The following is a 25496-nucleotide window of genomic DNA, read 5'->3' as shown; positions in this document are numbered from 1 at the left end:
TTGCCACTTAGTTGAATGGTCTAGGGGAAGTCAAGCAATAACTGCAACACACAGTTGGCCTTTCTGGGAACACAGCAAAGCACCAGAGCACTGGGAGGAGTACGTTGGTGTTCCTGTCTGGGCAGCCTCAGAGAGGAGCAGGGGCTTGCTCCTGCACTGGACCTACCCTATCTGTTGGGTATACCAACTTGCACCACTAATTTGTGAACTACCTCCCCTTGATGACAAGGTCAGATGAAGGTTTTTTATTTTTTGTTTGTCTTGGGGCCTGAATACTGTCCCTGAGCCTCTTTGTGCTAAAGGCTAGCACTCTGCCACTTGAACCACAGTGCCACTTCCAGCTGTCTGGTGCTTAACTGGAGATAAGAGTCTCATGATCTTTTCTGCCCAGGCTGGCTTTTAACCATGATCCTCAGATCTCAGCCTCCTGAGTAGCTAGAATTATAGGCCTAAATCACTGGTGCTTGGTTGTAAGCTGGTTTTGAACCCTGATCCTCAGAGCTCAGCCTCCTGAGTAGCTGAGATTACAGGCTTGAGCCACCAGCACAAAGCAAGGCTGGGCAAAACACACACATTGAGTCATAATGCAACTAGGCTTTTTTTCTGTTTTTACTTAATATGTTTACAGATAGCTCTCCATGTCAACGTTGACAAAACATCTTCCTGACCCTTTTTACCTGCATTCTCTTCCACCATGTATGTGGTTGGGCCATGTGCATTTCCTTATTTGTGCTTATGGTGGGCTATTGTTTCTATGTTCAATGTTCTGTTCACATTCTGTGTCTGCACTCTCTGGAGGTATCAAAACAGATCAAAGTCACACACATTCTCTTTCTCTCTCTCCTCTCTCTCTCTCTTCTAGGCCCACCTCAGAAGCTACTGCTGTTAGCAACTTGTTAGGCCCTTATTGCTGCATATCCTGACTGCCTAAGGAGATAATTGACTTCCTTGGATACTATATTGGAGAGCTTGAACACAGTTTCCTATGTCTGTGGTTATCTAAAAAAAATCACTGAGCCGGACACTGTGACTCATGCCTACCTACTCAAGAAGCTGAGATCTGAGGATTGTGGTTCAGAACCAACCTGGGGAAGAAAGTCTGTGAGACTCATCTTCAGTAAACTACTCAGACAAAGCTGGCAGTGGTGTTGTGGCTGGAGTGGTTGAGCGCTAGTCTTTAACACAAAGAAACCCAGGGTCAAGCCCCAGGACCAAGAAAAAAAAATCATCAAGGTCAGAAAGAATTATGGATTTCTGAATAACAGGGTGTGGCTTTGTACTCTCTCCTTTATGTTTTTAGCCAATCTAGAGTAGAGTCAATCCTGCTGTCTATTGCAGAAGGTGGGTGCTTTCTCTTCTACCTCATACAGGGCCTTTCCACATTTCATGGGAAAACCTATAGTTATACAACCAGCAAGAGCTTCCACCTAGCTATGGAATCTTCTGGAAGACAGACAAAGAGACTTTTACTATGGAAATGTGCTGATGGACCAGCTTCTCTGAGCACTTGCTATGAGATGCAAGAGAAAGGGGTGGCACCTGGCAGCAGAGCCCTCTCTTGCATTCCTGTTCCATAAGGAGATGAGATCTGTGAACTGCATCAGGATCTTGACTAAAGCCCACGGAGCCCCAGAAGCAGTAACTCAAAGTATTCACCATATCCCGACACAGAGGTACTCTCAGGGGATTTCTCTCCCAGTGCTTCTGTGGCTGCTTTTAGCTGCTCCTTCAGCCTGCTGATATCACAGTCAGCCTTGGCCTTGGCAATGCTGAGCTCTGTGTAGATGTCTTTATACTTGTCACTTGCATACTTTTTGTCCTAGGAAATGAGGAACAGAAGCAAATGAAAGCAATGGCTAGGGGGCTGGGAGTTTGGCCTAGTGGTTAAAGTGCTTGCCTAGCATGCATGAAGACCCGGGTTCGATTCCTCGGTACCACATGTAGAAAAAAGCTGGAAGTGGTGCTGAGGCTCAAGTGGTAGAGCTCTAGCCTTGAGAAAGTCCAAGGACAGTGCTCAGGCCCTGAGCTCAAGCCCAGGACTGGCAAAAAAAAAAAAAAAAAAAAAAAAAAAAAAATTCCATTACCAGGCTGGGAGCATAGCCTAGTGGTGCACATGTACAAAGCCCTGGGTTTGATTCCTCAGTACCACATACATAGAAAAAGCTGAGCTGGTCACAGTGGCTAAAAAGCTGAGCTGGTCACAGTGGCTCACGCCTGTAATCCTAGTTATTCTGGAGGCTGAAATCTGAGCATCAAAGTTCAAAGCCAGCCTGGGCACAAAAGAAACTGAGACTCTTATCTCCAATTAATCTCTAGAAAATGGATGTGGGGCTTGGCTCCAGGGCAGGAAGAGCTCAGGGACAGCACCCAGGGTCAAGTCTTCAAGCCCCATGACCCACAAAAAAGAAAAGAAAGAAAAAGCTGTAAGTGGCACTGTGGCTCAAGCAGCAAGCACTAGCTTTGAGCAAAAAATGTCCAAGGACAGTGTCCAGGCCCTAAGTTTAAGCTCCACAACTGGCCAAAAAAAAAAAAAAAAAAATCCATTGACTCCCCGTTTCTAAGTCTAGAATCTCTTAGAGGAGCCAAGTCATGCCTAACTCTGGATGGCAGACAAGACCTTCCTTCACCCCCTAGAACAATCCTCTGGCTATCGTCCTTGCCTGCTCAAGTACCCAGAAATGTGAAATGACAACCACATGGCCATGTCAGCTGGGCTGCTCATTTCTAGAGCTTGACTTTGGAACACTGGTCTTTTAAAAAGTGAAACCTAGGGGCCGGGAGTTTGGCCTAGTGGTTAAAGTGCTTGCCTAGCATGCATGAAGACCCGGGTTTGATTCCTTGGTACCACATACATAGAAAAAAAGCCAGAAGTGGTGCTGAGGCTCAAGTGGTAGAGCTCTAACCTTGAGAAAGTCCAAGGACAGTGCTCAGGCCCTGAGCTCAAGCCCAGGACTGGCAAAAAAAAAAAAAAAGTGAAACCTACTCCAGAGTGGCAGTGCCAACGTGGGCCAACTGCCGCCTTGTCAGACTCTGGTAGTAAGGTCATTACCCGAAGTGCTGTTTGGAGTTCATCCTTGAGAGAGCTGATCTCCTGCTTCAGGTATTGTATTTCTGATTCCTTGACCCGCAACAAGACCTATAATGAAAGACAATGTAGGGACTGACTTTCAGCTAAATGGACAGCTTTTCTTCACATCATGGAGCCAGAATCCAACAGATTACATAAAGCTTCCCCTTCATGTAGAGAACTAGGATGGAAGAAATGACTGCAATCTGTCCCAGTGCCAACAGTTGTATGCTTCAGTCTCTGGACTAAGTGCTGCTGCCCTGCTGGTCTCCTGAGATGAAAGCCACAAGACATGGGACACACTGATCTGGTGGAAATTCTGCCATACTCACCTACCTGCTTTTCTCCACTCTGACAATATAGTCTTCATGCCTAATGAGGCATTTACATAGTAAAATTTTAATCTAATGGGAAAAAACTATGTAACTGCCTAAAGATGCCTCAGACAGCACAATCACATTTTTTCCTGTTTTTTTTTTTTTTTTTTTTTTAAAGAGATGGGATCTCACTCTGTTGCCCAGGATGTAGTATTGAGGTCTGGTTCATTACCTCTAACTCGTAGGCGTCCTTGCCCTGTGTGAGGGGTGATCCAGCTGCCTCCCCACCACCATCCCCAGTCAGCAGTGTTCGCAACCGTGTGATCTCCGCAGCCAGGCGGTTATTCAGCTCCTGAGGGACAGCAACACAATAGAACAATGACCTCCACAGCTACCTGTGCACTTGGGAATGACATTCCTCACCAACAATATGAAGAGAACAAGGCAGGGGTAGGGGAATGGCAAAGCTATGTGTATTTAAAGTTACCATGTGTGAGGTATTACATTTAAGGTTATCAAACCTGTGTGGTGTACATATATGTGTGTGTGTGTGTATTTATTTTTGTCGGCCGTGGAACTTGACCTCTGGGCCTGGGTACTGTCCCTGAGCTCTTCAGCTGTACCACTTGAGCCACAGTGCCACTTCTGGCTTTCTGGTGATTAACTGGAGTTAAGACTATCCCAGACTTTAGTGCTCTGGATGGCTTTGAACCACGATCCTCAGATCTCAGCCTACTGAGTAATTAGGATTATAGATATGATCTACTGCACGGGACATGATAAAGCCTCTTGGGCCAGGAGTTTGGCCTAGTGGTAGAGTGCCTGCTAATAAGTATGTACAAAGACTTGGGTTCAACTCCTTGGTACCACATACATAGGAAAAATCAATATTGGCACTGTGGCTCAAATGGTAGAGCTCTAGCCTTGAGAACGCCCAAGGACCAAGCCCAGAGTTCAAGCCCCAGGACTGGCCCCTGAAAAAAGTTTTTATTGGTATTACAAAGGTGATGTACAGAGGAGTTATAGCTATGTAAGTCAAATAAAGAGTACATTTCTGGGACCGGGAGTTTGGCCTAGTGGTTAAAGTGCTTGCCTAGCATGCATGAAGACCCGGGTTCGATTCCTCGGTACCACATACATAGAAAAAAGCCAGAAGTGGTGCTGAGGCTCAAGTGGTAGAGCTCTAGCCTTGAGAAAGTCCAAGGACAGTGCTCAGGCCCTGAGCTCAAGCCCAGGACTGGCAAAAAAAGAAAAAAAAAAAAAAAGAGTACATTTCTTCTGGGATAATGTCATTCCTTCTCTTGTGCTCTCTCAGTTTTTCTCTCCCTTCCCTACCCACAAACTGTACAGTTCATTTTCAACATAGTCTGTCTAGTGAGTACCACTGCTGCATTTGTTCACCTAGTGTCTTTCCATTTCTGTCTCCTCTTGCACAAACAAAGACATAAATGGACAAAGAGGACAAAAAGAAAACAAAAACAGCAAAAAGAGAAAAGTCTTATTTCCATTTCTCGGCATTCATTTTGATAAATATATATATATATATATATATATATTTTTTTTTTTTTTTGCCAGTCCTGGGCTTGAGCTCAGGGCCTGAGCACTGTCCTTGGACTTTCTCAAGGCTAGAGCTCTACCACTTGAGCCTCAGCATCACTTCTGGCTTTTCTCTATGTACGTGGTACCGAGGAATTGAACCCAGGTCTTCATGCATGCTAGGCAAGCACTCTACCACTAGGCCAAACTCCCAGCCCCTTGGTAAATATTTTGTATGATCAGATTCTCCCATAGTCTTTCAATTGCCTCTAAATCATACGGTACCCAGTATCATGGAGATACCACATGTGCCGTTGTTCTGCATTGTTAGGAAAGGGTGATGAGGAAGTCTGTACACTGCATATACGATTATTCCCCCTAAATATTTTCTACTTACATTTAGTCAAATCTGTGGATGATGAACCAGCAGACACAAAGAGCTGACTATCTTTATAGCATAAGGATTCACACCTTTCTGCTAAACCAACAGAATTGCTTGTGTCATGATTTGTTGCACATAGATTCCTATAAGATCTGGCCATCCTGAGCAGCTCAGGCATGATCCTATGTGGCATGGTAATGAGTTCAGGGAGCCAGGAAGGAAAGGGTGGTGCTGGTACAGGAGTGTAACCTGGTGCCATGAGAGAACTTTACATAGGACCCAGTGTTACTGCCTCCAACCCTCTCCCTTTCCCCAGCTTATGGCCATACTGTCCTGACCTTGGAAGCTAAGCAGGGTTGGGCCCGGTTAGTACCTGGATGGGAGAAACAGCAAATTCTATGAGAATGACCCGATACTTAAGTGTGAAGCCAAGCTCCCATGAATGGAATATCCTGTCTCTGGGGATGAACCCCAGGCTATACTCAGCAATGAACCAGAGGCTCAGAGAAGCTACCAGACTTACAGTCTTGAAGGGCTCAAGACTCCAGCACCTGGTTCTGTGGCAGGGCAGCTTCACTTCTGTGCTGCAAGGAGCATCTGGCAACAGTGAACAGCCAGAAGGCTGTAGGGCTAGATGTCCACTTTATTGTCTTAGAGACTCTCAGGAAAACCTTAAAGGTGAAGCTTTACCCAGCCTGGGCTTACCTGGTTGTGTGCATTAAGCTCCTGGTTCTCACGCTGGCACTGCCGCAGGGCCTGCCGCTCGGCCTCCAGCGCTTGGGCCAGGTGTGCATTCTCCAGGCACTTCTGTGAGTACTGCTCTGAGAGGACTTCCAGCTCCCGCTGCACCGACTGCAACTCCTCCCTGCAGGGGCAGCAACATTCAGCCCTGGGCCAGAGGTGCTTCGCACAACTGACTCCATGTCTAGCCTGCTGCCCTCCAGGGCTGGGAGTCCCTCAGATGGCACCTTCTGTGGATACCACTCTGAACCATCTAGTTACCATGGCCACACAGACATCTGTTTCTGAGAAATCAGGTATGGGACTTGTCTCGCTTAGGAACTATTTGTACAACTCTTGACTTCTGCATCATCTGAAAGCCCAGGAGCCACAAAAGGAAAACAGCCCTTAGGATGCTATTCTCTGGCATCCTGGATTCAGAGGGCTAATTTTCTATGGATGGAGCGGTCCCACCTTTGGTTTACCCATCAGCAGCCCAATCAGATGAACATGTACACCATATGAGCTGCTGTGGCCTGGGCCTGACTGCATTGACTGCTCCCAATGCATGTATGTACCTGGCCCTGACAAATCCCTTTTCAGAGGGGCTCTGCATACGTGTTTGGGGTTTTTGTTGGTGGTGGTCATGGGGCTTGAACTTGGGGCCTAGACACTGTCCTTGAGATCTTTTGCTCATGGTTAGCACCCTACCACTTTGAACCAAAGCTCCACTTGTGATTTTCTGGTGGCTAACTGGGGTAGAGGTAAAAGTCTCATGAACTTTTCTGCCTGGACTGGCTTTAAACTGTGATTCTCAGATCTCAGCCTCCCGAGTAGCTAGGATTACAGGCGTGAGCCACCGTGCCTAGTATACATAGGGTCTTTAGAGCCATAGAGTCTTGAGTACCAAGCCCGGGCCAGACCCTCAGCCCCTCGTAAGAAAGTAGCACTGGAACGGAACTGCTTGACCTTGGTAATCAGCCTTGGCTAAGTCAGGATTTTAAAGTGTCATTTATAACTCCCTTCTGCGAATGGGAAGCAGACAGAGCCAAAAGGAAACAGCAAGACTGCTTCAAGTGCCTATGGTTTGCTTAGGGCCTGGGAATGAGTCAAGTATTACTGAAAGGAGTAGATGATTTTTTTGCCCCTTCACCTCCTCCATGAAAATAAAGTTCATTAAGTTAAAAAAATGTAATTTACTGTACCTTTTTCTTTGGATTTGGTGATTATTCTGTTTTAGTACAGGAAGCTATGTGTGGGGTGGTGTGGCCTGACTCAGCATCCCAGCCTCACAGCCGTCCTGGGACCAGCCCGGAGGTTCACACACCCAGAAAGCAGGGCTCCTGACTCCTAACCACCCCTAACTCTCCCCAGGCACTTGAAGGGAAAGCCAACTCACAGGTACTGCCGCCTAAGGGCTTCAATGTCTGAGTTGATGCTGCTGATTTGAGACCGCTGGCTCTTCTCCAACTCTCGCTCCATTTCCTCCCGGTGAGCATTCTTCATTGCCTCAATGGCTGCAGGAAGGTCAAGACCGTCAGTACCCAAGGTTGGGGTTGTACCCTGTGGTGGCCCTTCCTACCACGTCATTCCTCCCAAGTAACTAAGGAAGACAGACCAGTGTAATATTCACCCACCATTGCCACTGAAACTATCAGGATAAGCTGGGTCTCTCACAGACACATTCTCTGGGGTAGACAGACTGGGAGAATTTCCAAACCAATTCCCCGCAAGGGGCTACAGGTATATTATTTCTGGTGTTAGAAAATCCAAAACCAAATTAGATAAATGTATGAAACAAACAGGTGGCATACTTTCTTTGTTATTACAATAATGCACCTCCACCATGATATCATACAGCAACAGGGCTGTATGACACACACTCAGGGCTGCGACAGAACAGGGAGAAGGGATGGCAGCCCCATGCTCAGGCAGACTGTCTCTCAGAGGGTATGTCTGTCAGAGGGTACTGAGGAGGCAGGGAGCTGGTCGTGGGGCTCCGTGTCTCAACTTTCATCCAAATTAAATTAACTTGGCCGCAAGGCAGTAGACACAGGCATCTCTGAACTGAGGGCCCCTCCTACCTGAGATGGTAGCTGCTGTCTCCTCAGCCAGGAGGCGGTCTTTCTCCTCCCGCAACTTCTCCAGCTCCCGCTGGTGCTGCCTCTGCAGGTCTTCAATCTTCTTCTGATGAGTCTCCTCCATGGCGGCAAAGCCTCTTTCACATGTAGCCTACAGAAGGCAAAAGAACTTGGGTGCTTCTTTCAAGTGGGCATCCCGTGCCAGCACACCTCCCTATTCAGGCCCTGTGAACACTGGCATTTCTGCATGTTACCTATAGTGATGAGATAAGCAAGGAGCAAGCTTCCAAAACATGGAGCAATTTTGAGACTGGATGTTTTGACGTCCATTTCTTTAGGGGGATAATACTCATACTTTCTAGGTAGGTGCTCTACCACTTGGGCTACCTCCCAGACTGAGCCTCATTTATGAGGAAGGTTGGCATTCCCCGAGTGGGAAGATGGTGTGGTGGAATTTCATCTGGCCAATTGTGGGTCTGTTTCACCATCAGGGAGACTTACTGGAAGGAAGACAAGCACATACACTCACCTTGTCTGGTTTGGAGTGACAGACTCACTTGGTGCTGTCACAAATGGGATGATCTATGTTAGTTAACTAGAGGAAGTCAGGATATACTGGGACAAGGGAAAACCTGGTGGGAGGCTCTATCCATCCTGTGGGTTGAGGGTGTGATATAGATCAGTGGGGGGGCCAGACCAGCTAGTGACCTAAAGTTAGTATTTGACCTCTCAGGCATACAACTGAGTCAGAATAGGCTTTAGGATCTTCCTTCTGTAATCTGTCCCTTGTAACTTCCTCTTTTAAAGGGGAACAGAGTAATCAAGTCAGTGAGAGCCTCCACCACCTTTACCAAGACAGGACAGAGGAACCATGTTCCCACCTCACCTGGAAGGACATAGGGGAGTCCCAAGGGGAGCTCATACAGCCACAGGAAGCCTAGGCCTTGCCTGCTAGAGCTGGCTGTACCACTAAGCCACATATGGCCGCATGCCTGTGCTTTGAGCACAAGGGCTCTCTCCATCAACCCTCAAGATCTGCTTTGGGGCAAATTCACTCATCTTAAAAGCTGGAAGAACATATTTTGCAAGGCATTCCAAACCAAGTAGGAGAGGCCTCCCCATTTGCAGCTCTGGCCCTGTGCTTCCTGTTCAATCTGTCCTGTGGATTTAAGAAAGGACACTAAGCACCCTGCTACAATGCCTTGGTGTCTTTTTCTGAGCCACACTATCACTGAATGGCCTTTTCAAATCCTTGGTCACAGCCAGGACTTCACTACAAAGCATGAGCTGCACTGGCAAAGGTCTTTACTATTGTCCACCATGATCAGGAAGGACATCCTGTCTCCTATAGGCTTGACCCTGGGAAGGTGAATATTCTCCTGACCTGATTCCCCACTGGCTGCCCTCACTCCATAGAGAGGCCTGAAGAGAAGCCTCCAGGTCACTGCCTCAACTCTCTGCTCTCCTTCCTACACACTTGGTTTACACCTAGTTCTTAGGCAAATCCACATATCTACAGCTGAAACACCCTTTACCCAAAATGCTGGTAAGACTAGAAGTGTTTTTCAATCTAAGATTTCAGAATATTTGTATGTAATGATTCTGGGGGTAGACAAGTTGAAACATGAAGTTCACTTATGCTTCACCTATTCCTTACAAATATATCCTGAAGATGATTTTATACAGTATTGTCAGTGTGCCTGCATACCAGGTCAGGTGTGGAATTTTCCACATCTGATTTTGGATTCCCAGAAATAGAATGCTCAGCCCTGCAGTATGTCATATTTTGATTCATTTCTAATGATTTGGCATATAAAGACAGGGTCAAAATTCTTTTTCTTCCTCTTTTCTGGGTTCAAGATCAGAACTTGAACTTGGTACCTGACGCTTTCACTCACTGGCTAGTACTTTGCCAACTGAAGCATGGCTCCAAATCCTCCAAAATTCCTCCAACAGATGCACTGAGTTATCTTTACCCAGTTACTTCTCTGTGGAAATGTCCTCCCTTTGTATAGCCAAACGTATGCTAATTCAAACAAACTTTACTGGGGTATATGAACTTCAGGCCTCATGCTTACTAAGCCTGTGTTCTACCATTTGAGGCTTGTCTCCAGCTTCTTCTGTGTCAGTTTCTTTTGTCTGTTCCAGGGCTTTAACTCAGGGACTTGTGCTCTGGCTTGTTCTTTGCTGGCCCGATACCTTAGCCACATTTCCTTAGCTCCTCAGATCTCTGCCTCCTGAATAGCTAAGATTATAGGCACGAGCCACTGGTGCTCAGAATATGTAGCTTATTATTATTTTTTGTCCTGGGGCTTGAACTCAGGGCCCAGGCACTGTCCTTGGACACTTTGCTCAAGGCTAGCACTCTGCCACTTGAGCTATAGCACTACTTCCAGCCTTTTCTGTGTATGAGGTACGGAGGCTAGGCAAACACTCTACCACTAGGCCACACTTCTGGCCTGGATGATTTTTCAAGATAGGGACTTTTTTCTTTTTTGCCAGTCCTGGGACTTGAATTCGGGCCTGAGCACTGTCCTTGGACTTTCTCAAGGCTAGAGCTCTACCACTTGAGCCTCAGCACCACTTCTGGCTTTTTTCTATGTATGTGGTACCAAGGAATCGAACCCAGGTCTTCGTGCATGCTAGGCAAGCACTTTACCACTAGGCCAAACTCCTGGCCCAGGGACTCACTTTATAGATGGTCTGGCATCAATCCTCCTGCTTGTGCTTCCCTATGTTACTGGGGTTGACGAGGCACATACCACCAGGCCTAGCCATTGATCAAGATGGTATCTCTCAAACTGATTTTTGCCTGGGCTGGCCTTAAACTGTGAATCTCCAACCTCCTCTTCTCAAGCAGTTAATATTATAGGCTTAAGCCACCACAAGCAGCATGTAAAACAATAAAGTTCCTCAGTGACTATAACAGAGTTATGGTAGGAGGAGGGGCACTGGCCTATGTGGGGAAGTACTATGGCACCCTAACAAGGTGGAAATCTGTACAGAACAGCTACTCCCGGTGTACCTGTCTGAAGAGATTGTGCTCCCTTTATCAGGTGTTGATGAATGCCAAACCAGTGGGCAGACATCTACATCAAGATGCTGTCTCCCAACCAGCACTCCCTACATCAAAGGAGTCTTCCCCAGGCTTAGTACAATCCTATGATGTCCACTAGCTAGTGGTAGAAGACCCTAGGACTAGGCCCGTCTGACAGCAGCTGACCACTTTGCAGCTAGAGCAGCTACCTACAGAAGCTCCTGGGGTGCAAGAGGAAGTAGTAGGCCTGGGATGCAGCAGGGGAGGGAACGGGAACGATGAAGCAGGTTTGGGGTCAATGCCAAGGTCTATGCCACTTACTTTTTAAACTGAGGGCCTTATGTACTACTGCTTGGAGCATACTTTTTTTTTTTTTTAAACTTTGGTTAATTCTCACATATGGCCTTCCTTGAACCACAATCCTCCTGATCTCCTCGTGAGTAGCTAGGATCACAGGTATGAACCACCAGCACTGCTCTTGTGCAATTAATTTTTTTTTTGCACCAGTCCTGGGGCTTGAACTCAGGGCCTGAGCACTGTCCTTGGGCTTTCTCAAGGCTAGAGCTCTACCACTTGAGCCACTGCACCACTTCCGGCTTTTTTTCTATGTATGTGTTACCCAGGAATCAAACCCAGGTCTTCATGCGTGCAAGGCAAGCACTCTACCACTAGGCCAAACTCCCGGCATTGTGCAATTTACTTTTAAAGTGTGCCTGGACTTAACTAATGGTAGTCAGTAAACTGATCTCGAGGCCGGCAAGTGTACATTTGGAGAAAATCGTCAATGAAACTTCCTCCCAATGCATGATGCGTTTTATAAGGCCTGGGTTCAGGACAAGGACAGCAAGCAATGCCTTAGCTATCTGAGAAAGTGTTCACTGCTGACTGTGTGATAAACTGCAGAATGGGCATGCCCTTCGTCTTCAACAATAGAGGACTAGGGTGTTGGGAAACAATCCCGGGCTGCAGCCCTGGCCAGCAGGAATCAGTACAGCCTTCCCCAGGTGCCATGTGTACCTTCCAGAAGGGGAGGAAATGACACAGCTACCAAGAGATGGTGAGACTCTCCAGGACTATGCCTGGGTCACCACACACATGAGATGGTGTGATGTCACATAAGAGAACCAGGATCCTCCCACTGGCCTAATCCTGAGTGGCCTGGGATGCTTCCTCCTCAGCTCAGGTCTAGGGGCAGAGAGTGAAGCTCCTGGAGATGAGAAGAGCACTTGAAAGCTGCACTTCAATCAAAGCCCTTCTTAGACACTGACCACCCTATGCCAGGTTCTCTCAGGGACCTTCAACACTGACTAGCAAATATTCTTTTTCAGAGTTTTAACTTGGCTCTCCTCAGTCAGAAGGCAGTTTCCCTCCAGGGGTGTGAGGTGGTCTTCAGGTAGTTGGATTTCTGTTGGGGGAGGAAGGGGGGCTGCTTTGGAGAGTGTGGAGAGGCCAGGGGAAAACATTCTGCTCTCCTACAGGAATGCTTCTTTCCTGTTAGTTTTCTTAACAGAGGTAATATTAAGGGTAATATTAAGAGAGATAGCAGGATGTCACCATCATTTTGATTCTCTACCTGCACAGCAGCTCACCAAGAATCACCTCCCATACCCACCCCGAGGGTCCTGGGTGTCCTGTAATCCCCTCCCAGCATCACCAAGGAGAATTAACTCTGCAAATCGAATGGTGTTAAAGACCTTGAGGCTCTCAAAGTCCCGCTGGTATTTTTCCCGTAGTGTAGCTGCATCGCCCTCCAGCTCCTTGTGGCCCAATTCCTCCCGCATGATATTCATCTGGGCCTCCAGCTCCTGGATGCGCTCTCGCAGCCCCATCATAGACTCAGGTTCCTTTTCGGCCTCCTGAGCCTCCCCAGGCTCAGGCTGCCAGCAGGGCGAAGAAACTGAAAGAGCCTGGGGGTGCCGCTGTTGGCAGAGACCGAGAGTCTCTTGCAGGCTCCGTGCATAGTGCTCCTGCAGAGCTCTCAGCTCTTCCTCATGGATGGCCTGAAGCTCCTTGATCTTCAGCTGGAACCTATCTTCCAGTGTCTGCATCTGTTGTACATGCTGCCGCTCCATGTCCTGCTTATCTCTGACTGACGCGTCCAGCTGGCTCAACACCCTGCTGCGTTCAGCCTGCAGTGTGTTTTCAGTGCGATTTAGCTGCTCCACCACACACCTGATCTCCTCCTCATACCTGCCCTGCAGGGCAAACATGCTCTCACTGTGTTTGCTTTCTGCTTCTTTCAGACACCTTTGCTGATGGTCCAGCTGATTCACCTTGGCCTTGAGCTCAGTGTTTTCCCTTTCAATGAGGGTGATCACCTCCAAGTACTCATTCTTTTGCTTGCGGAGAAGTTCTTCATACTCCTCTCGCAGGGCCCCAACTGCTTGTGCCTGCTCCTGGTGGGAAGAAGGCCCTCTGGCCTTCAAGGACGCCTTATAGAACTGCAGTTCCTTTTCATATTCCAACCGAATTCTGCAGGCTGCATAGCACACCTGAGCTTGAATAATTGCATCCTGAACCAGTAATGAAGAATACTGACCGAGGCCTGCCAGACAAGCATTGTATGAGAGATTCTGGGACATCTGCAGAAGCTTCTGACAACCTCTGAGTGAGTCTGTGGGTGGCAGAGCTGGCAAGGCAGCAGCGATCTCTTTGAGGACATCGGCCTTCTCCCTCAGCTGCTGGGCGAGCTCTTCCTGAATAGCAACCAGGGCCCCAGGGCTTTGGTGGAGTAATGGTTCCTGAGTGCCACTTGAGCCTGGCCTCTGTGCTTCTTCTAACAGGCTCAGGTCCCAGGATATGTGGCAACTGTCTTCAATGGATGCTGGATGCTCAAGGGCTTCTGAAATCTGCTGCATCATTCTCTCAAAGTCTGGGGTTTGGTAAGCTCCCAGGATTTCCCTCAGCATACACTTGTGCTGCTGGAGGGCTGTCTGGGTTCCCTGCAGAGTCTCCTGGACTCTCTGAAGCCTACGGTGGAACGACTCCCTTATGAACTGTGTGGCAAAGCTCAGCTCTGCTTGGACCCATGTGGCTTCAGCCAGGCCTTGGGGGACATGCTGTTGTCCACCTCCTGATGTATCAGCTGCCTCTTCTCCCAGTGTTCCCAAGTGCTTACTAAGGGACTCGACCTGGCTCCAGAACTCACCATCCACTAACACCTTCTTGGCCCAGGCCTCCACAGGAGTCCCAGAGGAGACTGTGGTGGCTTCTCCTTCCAGTGACCACTCTCCTGACTGGGCAAGCTCATGAAGAACACGAGATACATCAGAGGTTGTGTTCTTTAAAGAGTCCGCTATTTGGTTAATGAGCGAAGCCTCCAAGGTTATCTGATCAGAGAGCAGCTTCATGTGCTCCTGCTCACTCAGTACTGGCTGGCCAGGTGGCTGCATGAGGGCTGCCACCTCGCCCTCCACAGAATGCCCTTTCTCCTGCCCAACCTCAGCTCTACTCTCTGCAAGAGCTGCCCAGGGTCGCAGGGCTTCAATGGCGCTCAGGAGTGCATTCTCTACACTGGCCAGGGAGGCTGCACCTGTGTCCTGTTCATCCTCTTGGCTGGCCTTCGGCAGAGACTTTAGCTGTTCTCGGCAGTTTTCTAAGCATGCCAGGGCATGGCTGTTCTTTGCTTGGAAGTCTCCCAGCTCCCCAACATGGCTCTCAATGCTTGTGGCCCTCTCCTGCCTCTCCTGCTCCAGCTGGGAGGCCAGTGCACCCACCTGGAGCAGGCTGGTGCGGAGCTGCTCTCGGAGCTGTGCCTCAGTGCCAGCCCATTGGTGGTGCAGTGCAAGCAGGGCCTCGCGACTCTGGCCCTGCTGGCTCTCTAGTCTCACGGTCACATCCTTGAGCTTCTCCTCTGTGACGTAGAGCTTGGTCTCCAGGGAGTGGATTATGGAGAGGTATGTCTCAGAGTCTCCTGTTGTGGGCAGTGTGCTGGGGGTGGCCTCTGAGGACATGCTCTCCTCCGAGGGTGATCGGTCCTGGCTGGTGTCTGATGATGTGCTGCTGGTCCAGGTCTTCTCAGATCCCTCAGGGTGGATATATCTTTGGCACTGGATGGTGGAGAACCGTATTCTTTGCCTTTTAACACCAGATGCTCCCTGATCAGGCTTGGCTGTGCTCTGTAGATGCTCTTCCCTATCAGCCACTTCCACAGACTTGGAGGACACAGCAAGTTCTTCAGGACTGCCACTGCCACGCTCCTCTCCCAGACCAGTGCTGGGGTCTTCATTCTCCAGCCTAATGTGGGGAAAGCCTGGAGGTGCTCCAGCAGCTGGCGGCTGTTGATCCAAGAGCAGAACACCATCCTCCTCTGTGTCTTCTGCAGTACTCCGAGGCTCTTCCCCATCCTTTGGAGACTCACTCGTAAATTTCCGTAGAATCTCTTCCTTTGCTTGCAGCTTAATTTCTGTTTCCTCTAAGCTGCTCCCCAAGGCAACCATTTTAACCAAAGCCTCATTGAGATCCTGATCTTTCTTTTCCAGAGCTCTCTCATGCACTTCCTTGATGTGCTTCAGCTCCTCTTCCTTCTCTCTCAGCAGAGTGCGCATGCTCTGTAGCTGGCCAGAGACTCTGCGGTGTGAGTGCTCCAGGTTCTGGTAGTCGGCCTCTCTTCCTCTCAGCTTCTCCTGGAGCTCAGCCACATCTCCATCAGACATGGCCACACGCTCCATAAGCTCTTGGAACCTCTGCCTAATGAGGTCTCTCTCATCACGGAGGCCTTGCACGTGCTGGGCAAGCTGGCGGATGCTGGCTTCCCGGGCCTCCAGCTGCTCCTCTAACTGGTGTACTTGCTCACTGCCCTCACATGTGGCACTCAGCTTCTCTTTCTGGAGGGCCTCCACCTGCTGTGCATGGCCCTGCAGCTGGTCCTCGTAGGCACTGGCCTTGTCTTCCATCTCTTTCAGGTTCTGCAACAGGGCCTGCTTCTCCTCCTCACAGCTCTCTAGCAGCAGCGTGTAGTTTCTCTGCAGCTTCTCCTCCATCAGCCGCTGGGCCTGCTCACTGGCACCCAACTGCTGGCTGAGGTCGGCAATGCGCTCCTGTAGTCTCTGCACTTCCTTCTGTCGATCCCGCTGCAAGGCCTGCTGTGTTTCCAGGTTCCGTAGCTCCTGCGTTTTCTCCAGCAGCAGGGCCTCGGCACTCTTGAGTTTCTGTTCACTGGCCTTCAGCTGGCCGCTCAGGGCAGCTTCACTGTGCTGCCGCTCCTCCAGCTGCTCACGAACTCTGCCTTGTTCCATCTTCAGCTCCCCTTTGAGTTTGGCTAGTGCCTGCTCCTTGATGGCCAGCTCAGCAGCAGCATTGCTGAGCCTCGCTTGCAGGCTCCGGATCTCGGCCTCATGATGCCGGATCGAATCCTTGGCCTCCCCATAGCTACGTTTCAGTGTCTGAATTTGCTGCGTGATCAACTCCTGCCGCTGGCACTGTGCTTCTAGCTCACTTTGGAGGTCTTGGTTGACTTTATGGAGCCTCTGCCAGGCACCCGATGGGGAGGTGGCCACTTCAGTCTTAAAAAAACCGATTAAATACTGGTTAGTAACACTCGGGCCTCCCCGTTCTGAGTGTCACACCTCTGGCCAGGATCAACCACAAAAAAGCTTCTTGGTGGGTTTGGCTTTTATCCTTTGCACAACTTTTTTCCCATTAAAAAAAAAAATCCAAACACATCAGCTGCTTCCAGGTGAACAGAAAACATGGACAACAACATCAAAAAACAGCTCTAACCAAACAGTTTTTCTAGGAGAAATAAACCAAACAAAACTGAGTAATGGAACACACTGAGAAGCGAAACGAAGACGATAGGGCTATAGAAGACGACCGGGCAGTGGGACGAGGCAGCACAGCATCTGCGTCTGTTTGTTTTGCAAAACAAGGATGGAGGTCTAGTGCACAAATCTTTAAGTGCAAGAGACAGGTAAGTGATGTCACTTCCTTCCAGAAGAGGGAGGGAAGGAAGGCAAAGAGCTGCTCAGAAAATGACAGGGTGTGACATCCAGAACAGTTTCCTTTGGAAAACGTAGCCAGGCCTCCATGGTAACAGGAAGAACTAATCTCTACCTGCAAGAAGACAGAACGAGGGGGAACGCAAACTATGGAGTAAAATATGATAAGTAACAAAACAAACCTTTGTGAAGTTCAAAATAAGAAAGTGAAGCATGAAAAAAACAAAACACAAATAAAACTCCCAAACATGCAGAAGAGACAGAATACAACGTATGAGAAAAACAACATGAAGAGTGAGAAGAGCCCCACCTAGAATCTGTCCTGCCTAGGTTCCCCTCAGTCTGCTGATGGGAAAACCACAGATGTGACACTCAGGTTCCAGTTTGATGCCAAAGCATGCAGCCTCCCCCCCCCCCCCAGCAGTTAGCACAGCTCTCCCCCCACCCTCACCAAGCAGTCACACTTGTCAACCCTCAGCCCCAAGTCCATACCCTTTCTAACTTTTGACTGCAAACATTTCCAAAGCTTGGGGAAGAGGGTCAGTCACTGGTTATTCGATTTACGAGTACGAAGGTGGCTCAGTGCTGAACAACAGGCCTTCAGCATAGGCACATGAAGGGAGTCTACATTAAGACACATAGGCGGGTTGCCAGGTTAGCAATGTGCAAAGCCATCCACAGTGTCTTTACCACCTGATCTGCATCCAGTTCCTCTAGGATGGGGCCCCAACAAAGAACAAAGCCCCATAAATAAGGAAGCATGTATGAACAACCCAAAAGCCCTTACTGAAGGACAAGGAAGAAGGAACATTTACTATGGCCAGTTCCTGAGTTAAGAGTCTGAACTGGGCAAAGCAACAATTTTGCTGCAAGGGAAGAAGTACAGATGTATGAGAGGAAGAGAGAAGCCAAGGGCTTGTGCGACAGAGGAGATACTGGGAGGAGGCAGGAGACGAGGCTCCAATCAGAGGGCATCCAAGCCTCCCTAATCCACCTGCTGCAGGAATGACCAAAACTGAGGAAGTCAGTCAACAATGCTGACAACTCACCACAGACCCTTTGGGTCTTTGAAAGTCCAAAGCCCTCGGGAATCACTAGATCTCTAGCATGCAGCGGCAGGAAGCTGCTGTTGAGGGAGGAATCCTTGCTTCTGGGATCCATGGCAGGGTCAAGACTTGACCCTAGGCCCTGATTTCAATGTCACACATTCTTGGCTGTGCAAGAGCTTGGATTTAGCTGGGTGTGGTGGCTCACGCCTGTAATCCTAGCTACTCAGGAGACTGAGATCTGAGGGCACTAAAGGATATGAGACTTTTATCTCCAATTAATCACTAGAAAACAGAAGGTGGGGCTGTGGCTCCAGGGGTAGGGCAGCAGCTTTGAGCTGAAGAGCTCAGGGACAGCACCCAGGCCCAGAGTTCAAGTCCCATGACCAACCAAAAAAAAAAAAGTTTGCTATTGCCATGCTATTGCTCCCCAGCACTTATCCATTCCCTGCCAGCATGACAGCACCAGAGGTCAGGAGTGAGTGTTTAACGCTTTCCAACTAGCACAGGGCCTGGAGGTGGGACGATTCCTGCCTTGTAAACATCCACATCAGGGCTGCTATACCCTGGGGTTGTGAGGGCAGTCATGATTGTGTGGCAGACAACTCTGTGACAGAGGAACACTGGGCATGTGCTGCTGGCTCAGGACTGGGGCTGACACCAGAAATTTTAGTCTGCGAAGCAAGTAACGTGGGGTCCTAGTAGAGATTGAAAGCCTAGGTCTCCATAGTGTGGTAGAGACAAAGGAGGGGATGGGGGCCTGTTGAAGCTCTGACACAAACTTGTCAATCCATCCAAAGAAAGCCCTTAGGGGCCAGGAGAGTAGCATGGCAGTAGAGTGCTTGCCTAGCATGCATTGAAGCCCTGGGTTCAATTCCTTGGTACCATACACAGAAAAGGCCAGAAGTGGTGCTGTGGCTCAAGTGTTGGAGCACTAACCTTGAGAAAGCCCAAAGACAGTGTTCAGGCCCCAAGTTCAAGCCCCAGGTGTGTGGGGGGGGGGAACCCAAACCCAAAAAATCCTTAGTTTGCTATATTTGCCAATCTATACAATGGGACCAAGGCTGCTACTGTGGAGACAATGAGAAATGGCATGCAGATGTTTGGTATTCATTACAAAAACTATGCTGATAAAGCCAAAAGGAAAGATCACCCAAATGATTTCATTATAGAAAAAAATTTTCGATGTCGAGGTTTCAGACACATTGTTAAAATGTCACAGTAGTAGGAACATGAACACAGAGCACTCCTCACATATTGAGAGCCCTGGTACTTGGAGGAGGGCTAAGCCCATTCCACCAACTTTGCACATTCCTAACCTGTAGGCCTGAGCAGACCTTTCACACCGAAGCCCCTGGGTGTACTGCAGATCTGGCAGCCACGCCCACCCTACCTGCAGCACATAGCCCTCCCGGGCGCTCTGCTCTCGGCCCAGAGCCACCCTCAGCTGATCTTGCAGGAGTCGGTTCTGCTCCAGAAGGTCCGAAGCCTCCTTCTGACTCTGCTCCAGCTGTCGGTAGAAAGACATGGGATCTTAAACATGATAGGCAAACAAAAGTAGCCTGATAGCTGACTTTGCTCCCCAGAGATCTTCCCAATCCCTGCACTAGCAGGATTCCAGGCCTCCACATCTTACTATACCTATGGCATCTGGAACTGAAATTCCAGCTCAAGCTGTATATGACACTAGCACCTTTGCTACCCTCTAGGGTCTACGAGACAGGCTGTGATTCCTCGATCCAGGGAACGGGGCCCCTCGGCACTCAAGACGACTTCCATAACTGCTCACAAATGTATTACGTAAGTCTCAAAACTCATGTGGGAAGTTCTTTTCTGAGGAGGCTCTACACCTCTGTGAGGTATACCTCACTGAGAAGTGAGGACCGTGAGTCTGTTAGGAGGAAGATCACACCACAGGGCACTCCAGTGGTCCTTCACATACAGCTGTGGTTCAAGTGGTAAAATGATAGCCTTGAACAAAAAAGCTAGGCAAGAACACAAGGACCTGAGCTCAAACCCCAGTACCAGCACAAAAAACACAAAAGCAAAAATAGAAAAGTCAAAGCAATAATGTTAGTGATAGCCATCATCCTCAAAGATTTAATAAAAATGGTAAAACAATGAGAAATGCCAGTGCCAAGGTAGCAGATACATGGAAAACTTAAAGGCTACACAGGTTAAGTATCCCTTTTCCAAAACAGTTCAGATTTGAGGTAGAAATGTGGTTAAAGTAAGTGTTGCCTAGTAAATGCAAAGCCCAGAGTTTAAACTGCATTACTGCCAAAGTAATATCAACAATCACAATATTTTTTAATTTTTCTTTATTTTTTTTTTGCCAGTCTTGGGCTTGGGCTCAGGGCCTGGGCACTGTCCTTGGACTTTCTCAAGGCTAGCACTCTACCACTTGAGCCTCAGCACCACTTCCGGCTTTTTTCTATGTATGTGATATCGAGGAATCAAACCCGGGTATTCATGCATGCTAGGCAAGCACTCTACCACTAGGCCAAACTCCTGGCCCCAACAATCACAATAATTTTTAAAAAGGACAAGCTGGGTTCTTACCTATAATCCTAGCTACTCAGAAGGCTGAGATCTGACAATCATGGTTAGAAACCAGCCTGGGCTGAAAAGTCATAGCAACTCTCTAACTAACCAGCAAAATACAAATGTAGCTCAAGTTGAATGACAGCTGTGAATGAAAAAGCTGAGCAAAAACACAGGCCAGGTGTCTATGGCTTGTGATCATACCTACTCAAGAGGCTAACGTCATGGTTTGAAGTTAGCATGGGCAAGAAAGTCCTTGAAATTCTTATTTCCAGTTAATCATAAAAAGCGGGAAGCAGAGCTGTGGCTCATGTGGTAGAATGCTAGCCTTGAATACAAAAGCTCAGGGACAACTCTTAGAACCCTGAGTTCAAGTCATAGGACCAGTATTCAAAAAAAAAAAAAAAAAGAGAGAGAGAGAGAATAAGGTCCTTAGTTCAAGCTTCAGTACTACTAGCATGAACATACACAGACATAATATTGAGACCTTCAGTACTTCAGACATTTTTCTTATAAAAGTCTGGAATCGTATATATAGAGAACAATTTTAACAGGGCTCAAGTTTAAACATGAAATTCACTTATCTCTATCTTACATATGCAGTCTCAAAGTAATTTTATGTAGAATTTTTGGTTTTGGCAGTGTTGTGGATCAAATCCTGTATATGCTAGGCAGGTTTACAAATGCTAAATGCTTCCATATAGTGTTTTAATTTTCTGTATAAAAGTTTCAAGGGAGTTTGGCCTAGTGGTAGAGTGCTTGCCTAGCATGCATGAAGACCCAGGTTCGATTCCTCGGTACCACATACATAGAAAAAAGCCGGAAGTGGTGCTGAGGCTCAAGTGGTAGAGCTCTAGCCTTGAGAAAATCCAAGGACAGTGCTCAGGCCCTGAGCTCAAGCCCAATACTGGGGGGTGGGGGGGAGTTTCAAGGTGTGAAATTTCTGCTTGTGGTATCATCATGATGCTCAGATTTGGAAGCACCTTGTGTAGATTTGGGACTGAACTAAAGGATGCTCACCTTGTGATCACCTTGGCCACAGAACTGATCAAACCCAAAGCACCAGATGTGATCTCATTTTTCAGAGAAAATACTATGAGCAGGGAATGCGGGGGCTGGATCTTGCAGCTCTGCCCATGTCCGGCAAGGGCCTGCTTTTATCTAACTCTTGCCCTGCCCCGGCACCCCACACCCTGTTTTCATATCCTCAGTATCTGGGGGTCCAGTTTTTGTTTCCCATGCCTGTACCTTGTCCCTTTCAAGTCTGACTGACTGTCCCTGGGCCACTGTCAAAGCAAGTGGCTTGTATCTGCCTCTAACTGTGGCCTGTTCCCTTCAAGGCTGCCTCATGCAGGTCAAAAACTAACTCCTCTCATATCCCTTCACTGAAAGTCTTTAGCTTGCACCCTCTGACTGGTGGAAAAGTCCTACACTGGGAACTCCTCCACTGTTCTAGAAAGATGTGCCAGCTTTCGCTACCAGGAATCTCTTAGATACCACCTCAAGAGTAAGAACTCGCCCTTGTGCCTGTTTCCTCTTGGAGCTTGCTTGTGGCTGGACTTAGGCCACACAGACTGCAGAGCTGGCACTCAGCATAGACTGCTGCAGGGATGGAAATGCCCTGCATTACCTCCTTCTCCAGCAGAGAGGTCAGCTCATGTGTGGAGAGCCGGTCACTTCCATCCTCTGAGGACAGGTGCAAGGGGGCAATGGGCACCTGCTTTTCTTCTCGTAGAGGGGTGGTTTCCACCTGATGCCATCGCTGCTCTATCTCCACATGAACATTCTGTGTCTTGAGATCCGTTCCTGGAAGTCCCGGGCTCCGGTCAACTTCCATGCGTAGGGCTATGTCCTCAGCACTGGGTCCATCTATGGCATCCAGCACCCCAAAGCGTTTGCGGCGCTCTTCCCGCCGCCGAGCACGTTCCCGCTCCAACTCTCCAGATTCTGCTTCAGGATGACCAGGGTCATGGGAATCAGAGGGCCTCATGGCACTGGCCCTCTCTTGTGCCAAAGCCTGCTGGATGGGGCGGAACTCAGCCCAATCAAAGGTCTTAGAGCGGCCTTCCCGCCTCCGCTCGCGAGCACGGCTTCTCTTCTGCTCTGGATCCAGTTGACTAGAGTCTGCCTCTTGCTTTTCATGTGGCCTGGAATAGGTCTCAAAAGATGAGCTGCTTTTGTTCTTTTCCTCTGGTAATGAGCTACAGGGCAGGGGAAGCAAACACAATACTTGTTAGGAGACCTGAGACACCCTGGCCCACCACAAAGCCAGCTAAAGCAAGCCATGGACACCTTCTGTCCTCAAACTGGCTTCTAAGAACAGAGGGAAGGAATATGTGCCAAGTCATCCCTTCCCCAGAGAATCCAAAACAGGCTCTGATTTGGTGAGGAGGAAGAGCTTCATATGTTCCCGAGGTTTCTAGTGCACACCCCTTTAGGAGATGCTATGGGGGGGGGGTTGGGGTAGCCTGCCATCAGGATGATAGGGACAGGGAAGAGCAGGGACTCCTATGGGCTCCACAGTAGGAAGCACCCACACAAATGGTATGGCAGATTCTGAAGTAACCCCATGTTCACAGTGGTGAAAGAATAAGAACTGGCCACCTCTTTAAAGAGCAAATGATCAGCTGATTTAAAACCCACTCTGGCCACTCACATAACATGTGGGTCAGTGAATGTTGAAATATGCTGTATAAAGGACAGGCAGTTTGTTTAGCCACAGCTCACAGCGCAGGGAAGAAGGCAGTGGTTCTCTCTGATAAGGGAGATGTCCGGGCCAGGTTGCATAGGTTGTGCAGGTAGGTGCTCAGGTAGCCTGCCCAGCAATTGTAACACTGCAGAAGATGGTCAACTAGAAGAATTCCTTTTCTACTCTGGTCTAAAGAAAGATTCATGAGGATGTCACCTCTCTCTCAGAGGGAGAGCAGAGAGCAAAGGTACTGCAACAAGATGCTGGAAGTGGGCTTGTTGGTAGCAGAACCCAGTGACCACCGACTAACCCACCCAAGGCTAGAAGAACAGTCCCTGATCCTATCCAGACCTGAGTAGAGTGGGAAATGACCTTGGACAATGAGGCTCAAGGCAAGAGAGCCAGGAAGCACCTGTGCAAAGAAAAAGGGGTTCTTCTTGCCATCAGGGGTCATCAAAGTGCTTCTAAGTAGCAGGACGGGAAGAGTCCAGTCTAAAACCAATGAATCAAAATGACCCAATGCTGGGCACTAGACACTCACGCCCACAATCCTGGCTACTTAGAAGATCTGATCCTCAGATCTCAGTTTGAAGCCAGCCTAAGCAGACAAATCCAAGAGACTCCAAATAGCCAGCAAAAAAGATGAGCAAAAAATGAGCCATGAGCAAAAACAGCCAAGCAAGAGAACAAGGCCCTGAATTCAGGTAACAATAGTACTTACACGTGCACACACACACACACACACACACACACACACACACACCCCCAAAGCTAGGAGCCATAGTGCAAACTATAATCCTAGCACTTGAGAGTCTGATGAAGCAAGGTCAGAGTTAAAAGCCAGTCTAGGTTACACAGTAATTCCCTGTCTCAAATACAACAAAATAAAATAACCCAGAAAGGAGCTTTTGGCATCATGAACTGAGAAAGCAGGCTTAGACTCAGATCTGTGAAGGGTACTGTGATGGCAGACAGAAGCAGGCAGGGTACAGCAACCCTCAGCCAGGATTCCAACAGGTATATTTCAGCGGAGGCCTTTCTATCCCTGAAGGCTGGTAGCACTCTGCCACAGAACACAGGACAGTGATGAGAAGCACACACCAATAGCTCTGACACTTCTATTTGTGCTTATAATATCTTCTCAGCTTCTAGCACTGCAGTAGTCAACAACTCAGGTTTTCCTTAACTCACAAGAGTCAACAGAATTCGGGCTAAAAAAAAACTTGGTTGGAGCCAGTCTACTAGCTTCAAGAGAACTTCTTGGAACTCAAGGAGGACCGAGCATGTGGGAGTCTGCCCTTTGGAGCCATATGCAAATGGCATGCGTGAATGTGGGGTGTTTCACTTCTTTTATCCACCCCCTTTTGGGGGGAAAGGTGGGAAATAATACTGAGATTTAAGCCAGACTTGGAGCTTTTTGCTTTTTTAAATAGCAGCTCACTTTCTGGCCTGTGATCCTTGTACCTCCCATATAGTTGGGGGGACAGGAGTATGCCACTGCATTCATTTGTTTGTTTGTTTTTAAACTGAGGTGGGATCTTGTAAACTTTTTTTTGCTGGGTCTAGCCTCAAAATCTCTGCCTCCTGAGTAAATAGGATTACAGGTTAGTTATGCTTGTCAAGTATGCTTTCATACCCAACTTCTCCCAGACACAACCCTCACTGTGCATGTGCATCCAAGCATGGCAAAGATGTGGTGGCTTCATCTACTGCCACTGCCTGAGCAAGGCAGTCCAAAGTGCCTTTACCATTTTGCTCCCAACTGGGTTGGCCATGGAGACCGGGAGGTTCTACTCATCAACCAGCTCTAACAGCTCCTAAGAGACACCTGAGGCCACAACCTCCTGGTCCTGTGTCATAGGAACAGCTAGATACTGTTTGCTAACAAATGAAGTAATGGACACATGAGATATACTGGAAAGGAGGTTGACAGCAGTTATGGCTGTGGTTGCCACAGGCCAGCACTTTCATGCTTGAAACACTTGTCGGCAAAGTAAACTGGAATCCGGCTGGGAAAGGAATAGGGACTCCAGATGCACGAGGCTCTGAGGACTAGAGGTGCTATAGCCAAGCCAGCCCCATACAGCACAGCTACCTCCACGTCCTTGATGAAAACTGGCAGGTGGTTCACCTTCAGA

At 48.5% G+C, this 25496-nt stretch overlaps 1 protein-coding gene across 8 annotated transcripts in view; it reads right to left on the bottom strand.

The window, feature by feature from the left end:
• Positions 1-25496, bottom strand: part of Mprip (myosin phosphatase Rho interacting protein) — a 127282-nt gene that overhangs the window by 3940 nt on the left and 97846 nt on the right. For 5 of the 8 annotated variants that reach the window (XM_090349387.1, XM_090349388.1, XM_090349386.1 and 2 more), the window contains 9 exons: positions 22300-22870; positions 19519-19635; positions 12835-16644; positions 8107-8254; positions 7422-7539; positions 6008-6167; positions 3617-3736; positions 3050-3136; positions 1657-1819 (listed from right to left, as the gene is read on the bottom strand). In XM_090349387.1, coding sequence (XP_090205513.1) covers positions 1657-1819; positions 3050-3136; positions 3617-3736; positions 6008-6167; positions 7422-7539; positions 8107-8254; positions 12835-16644; positions 19519-19635; positions 22300-22870 — 5294 coding nt within the window. The remainder of the gene's footprint in view (positions 1-1656; positions 1820-3049; positions 3137-3616; positions 3737-6007; positions 6168-7421; positions 7540-8106; positions 8255-12834; positions 16645-19518; positions 19636-22299; positions 22871-25496) is intronic. The other 3 variants (XM_090349392.1, XM_090349393.1, XM_090349394.1) reach the window with 1 other exon arrangement.

This window comes from Megascapheus bottae, chromosome 17, assembly GCF_031878675.1.
Source record: "Megascapheus bottae isolate mThoBot1 chromosome 17, mThoBot2.hap1, whole genome shotgun sequence".
Lineage (NCBI taxonomy): Eukaryota > Metazoa > Chordata > Mammalia > Rodentia > Geomyidae > Megascapheus > Megascapheus bottae.
Note: the sequence above shows the minus strand (reverse complement) of the source record. Positions and strands in the feature narration are given on the sequence as shown.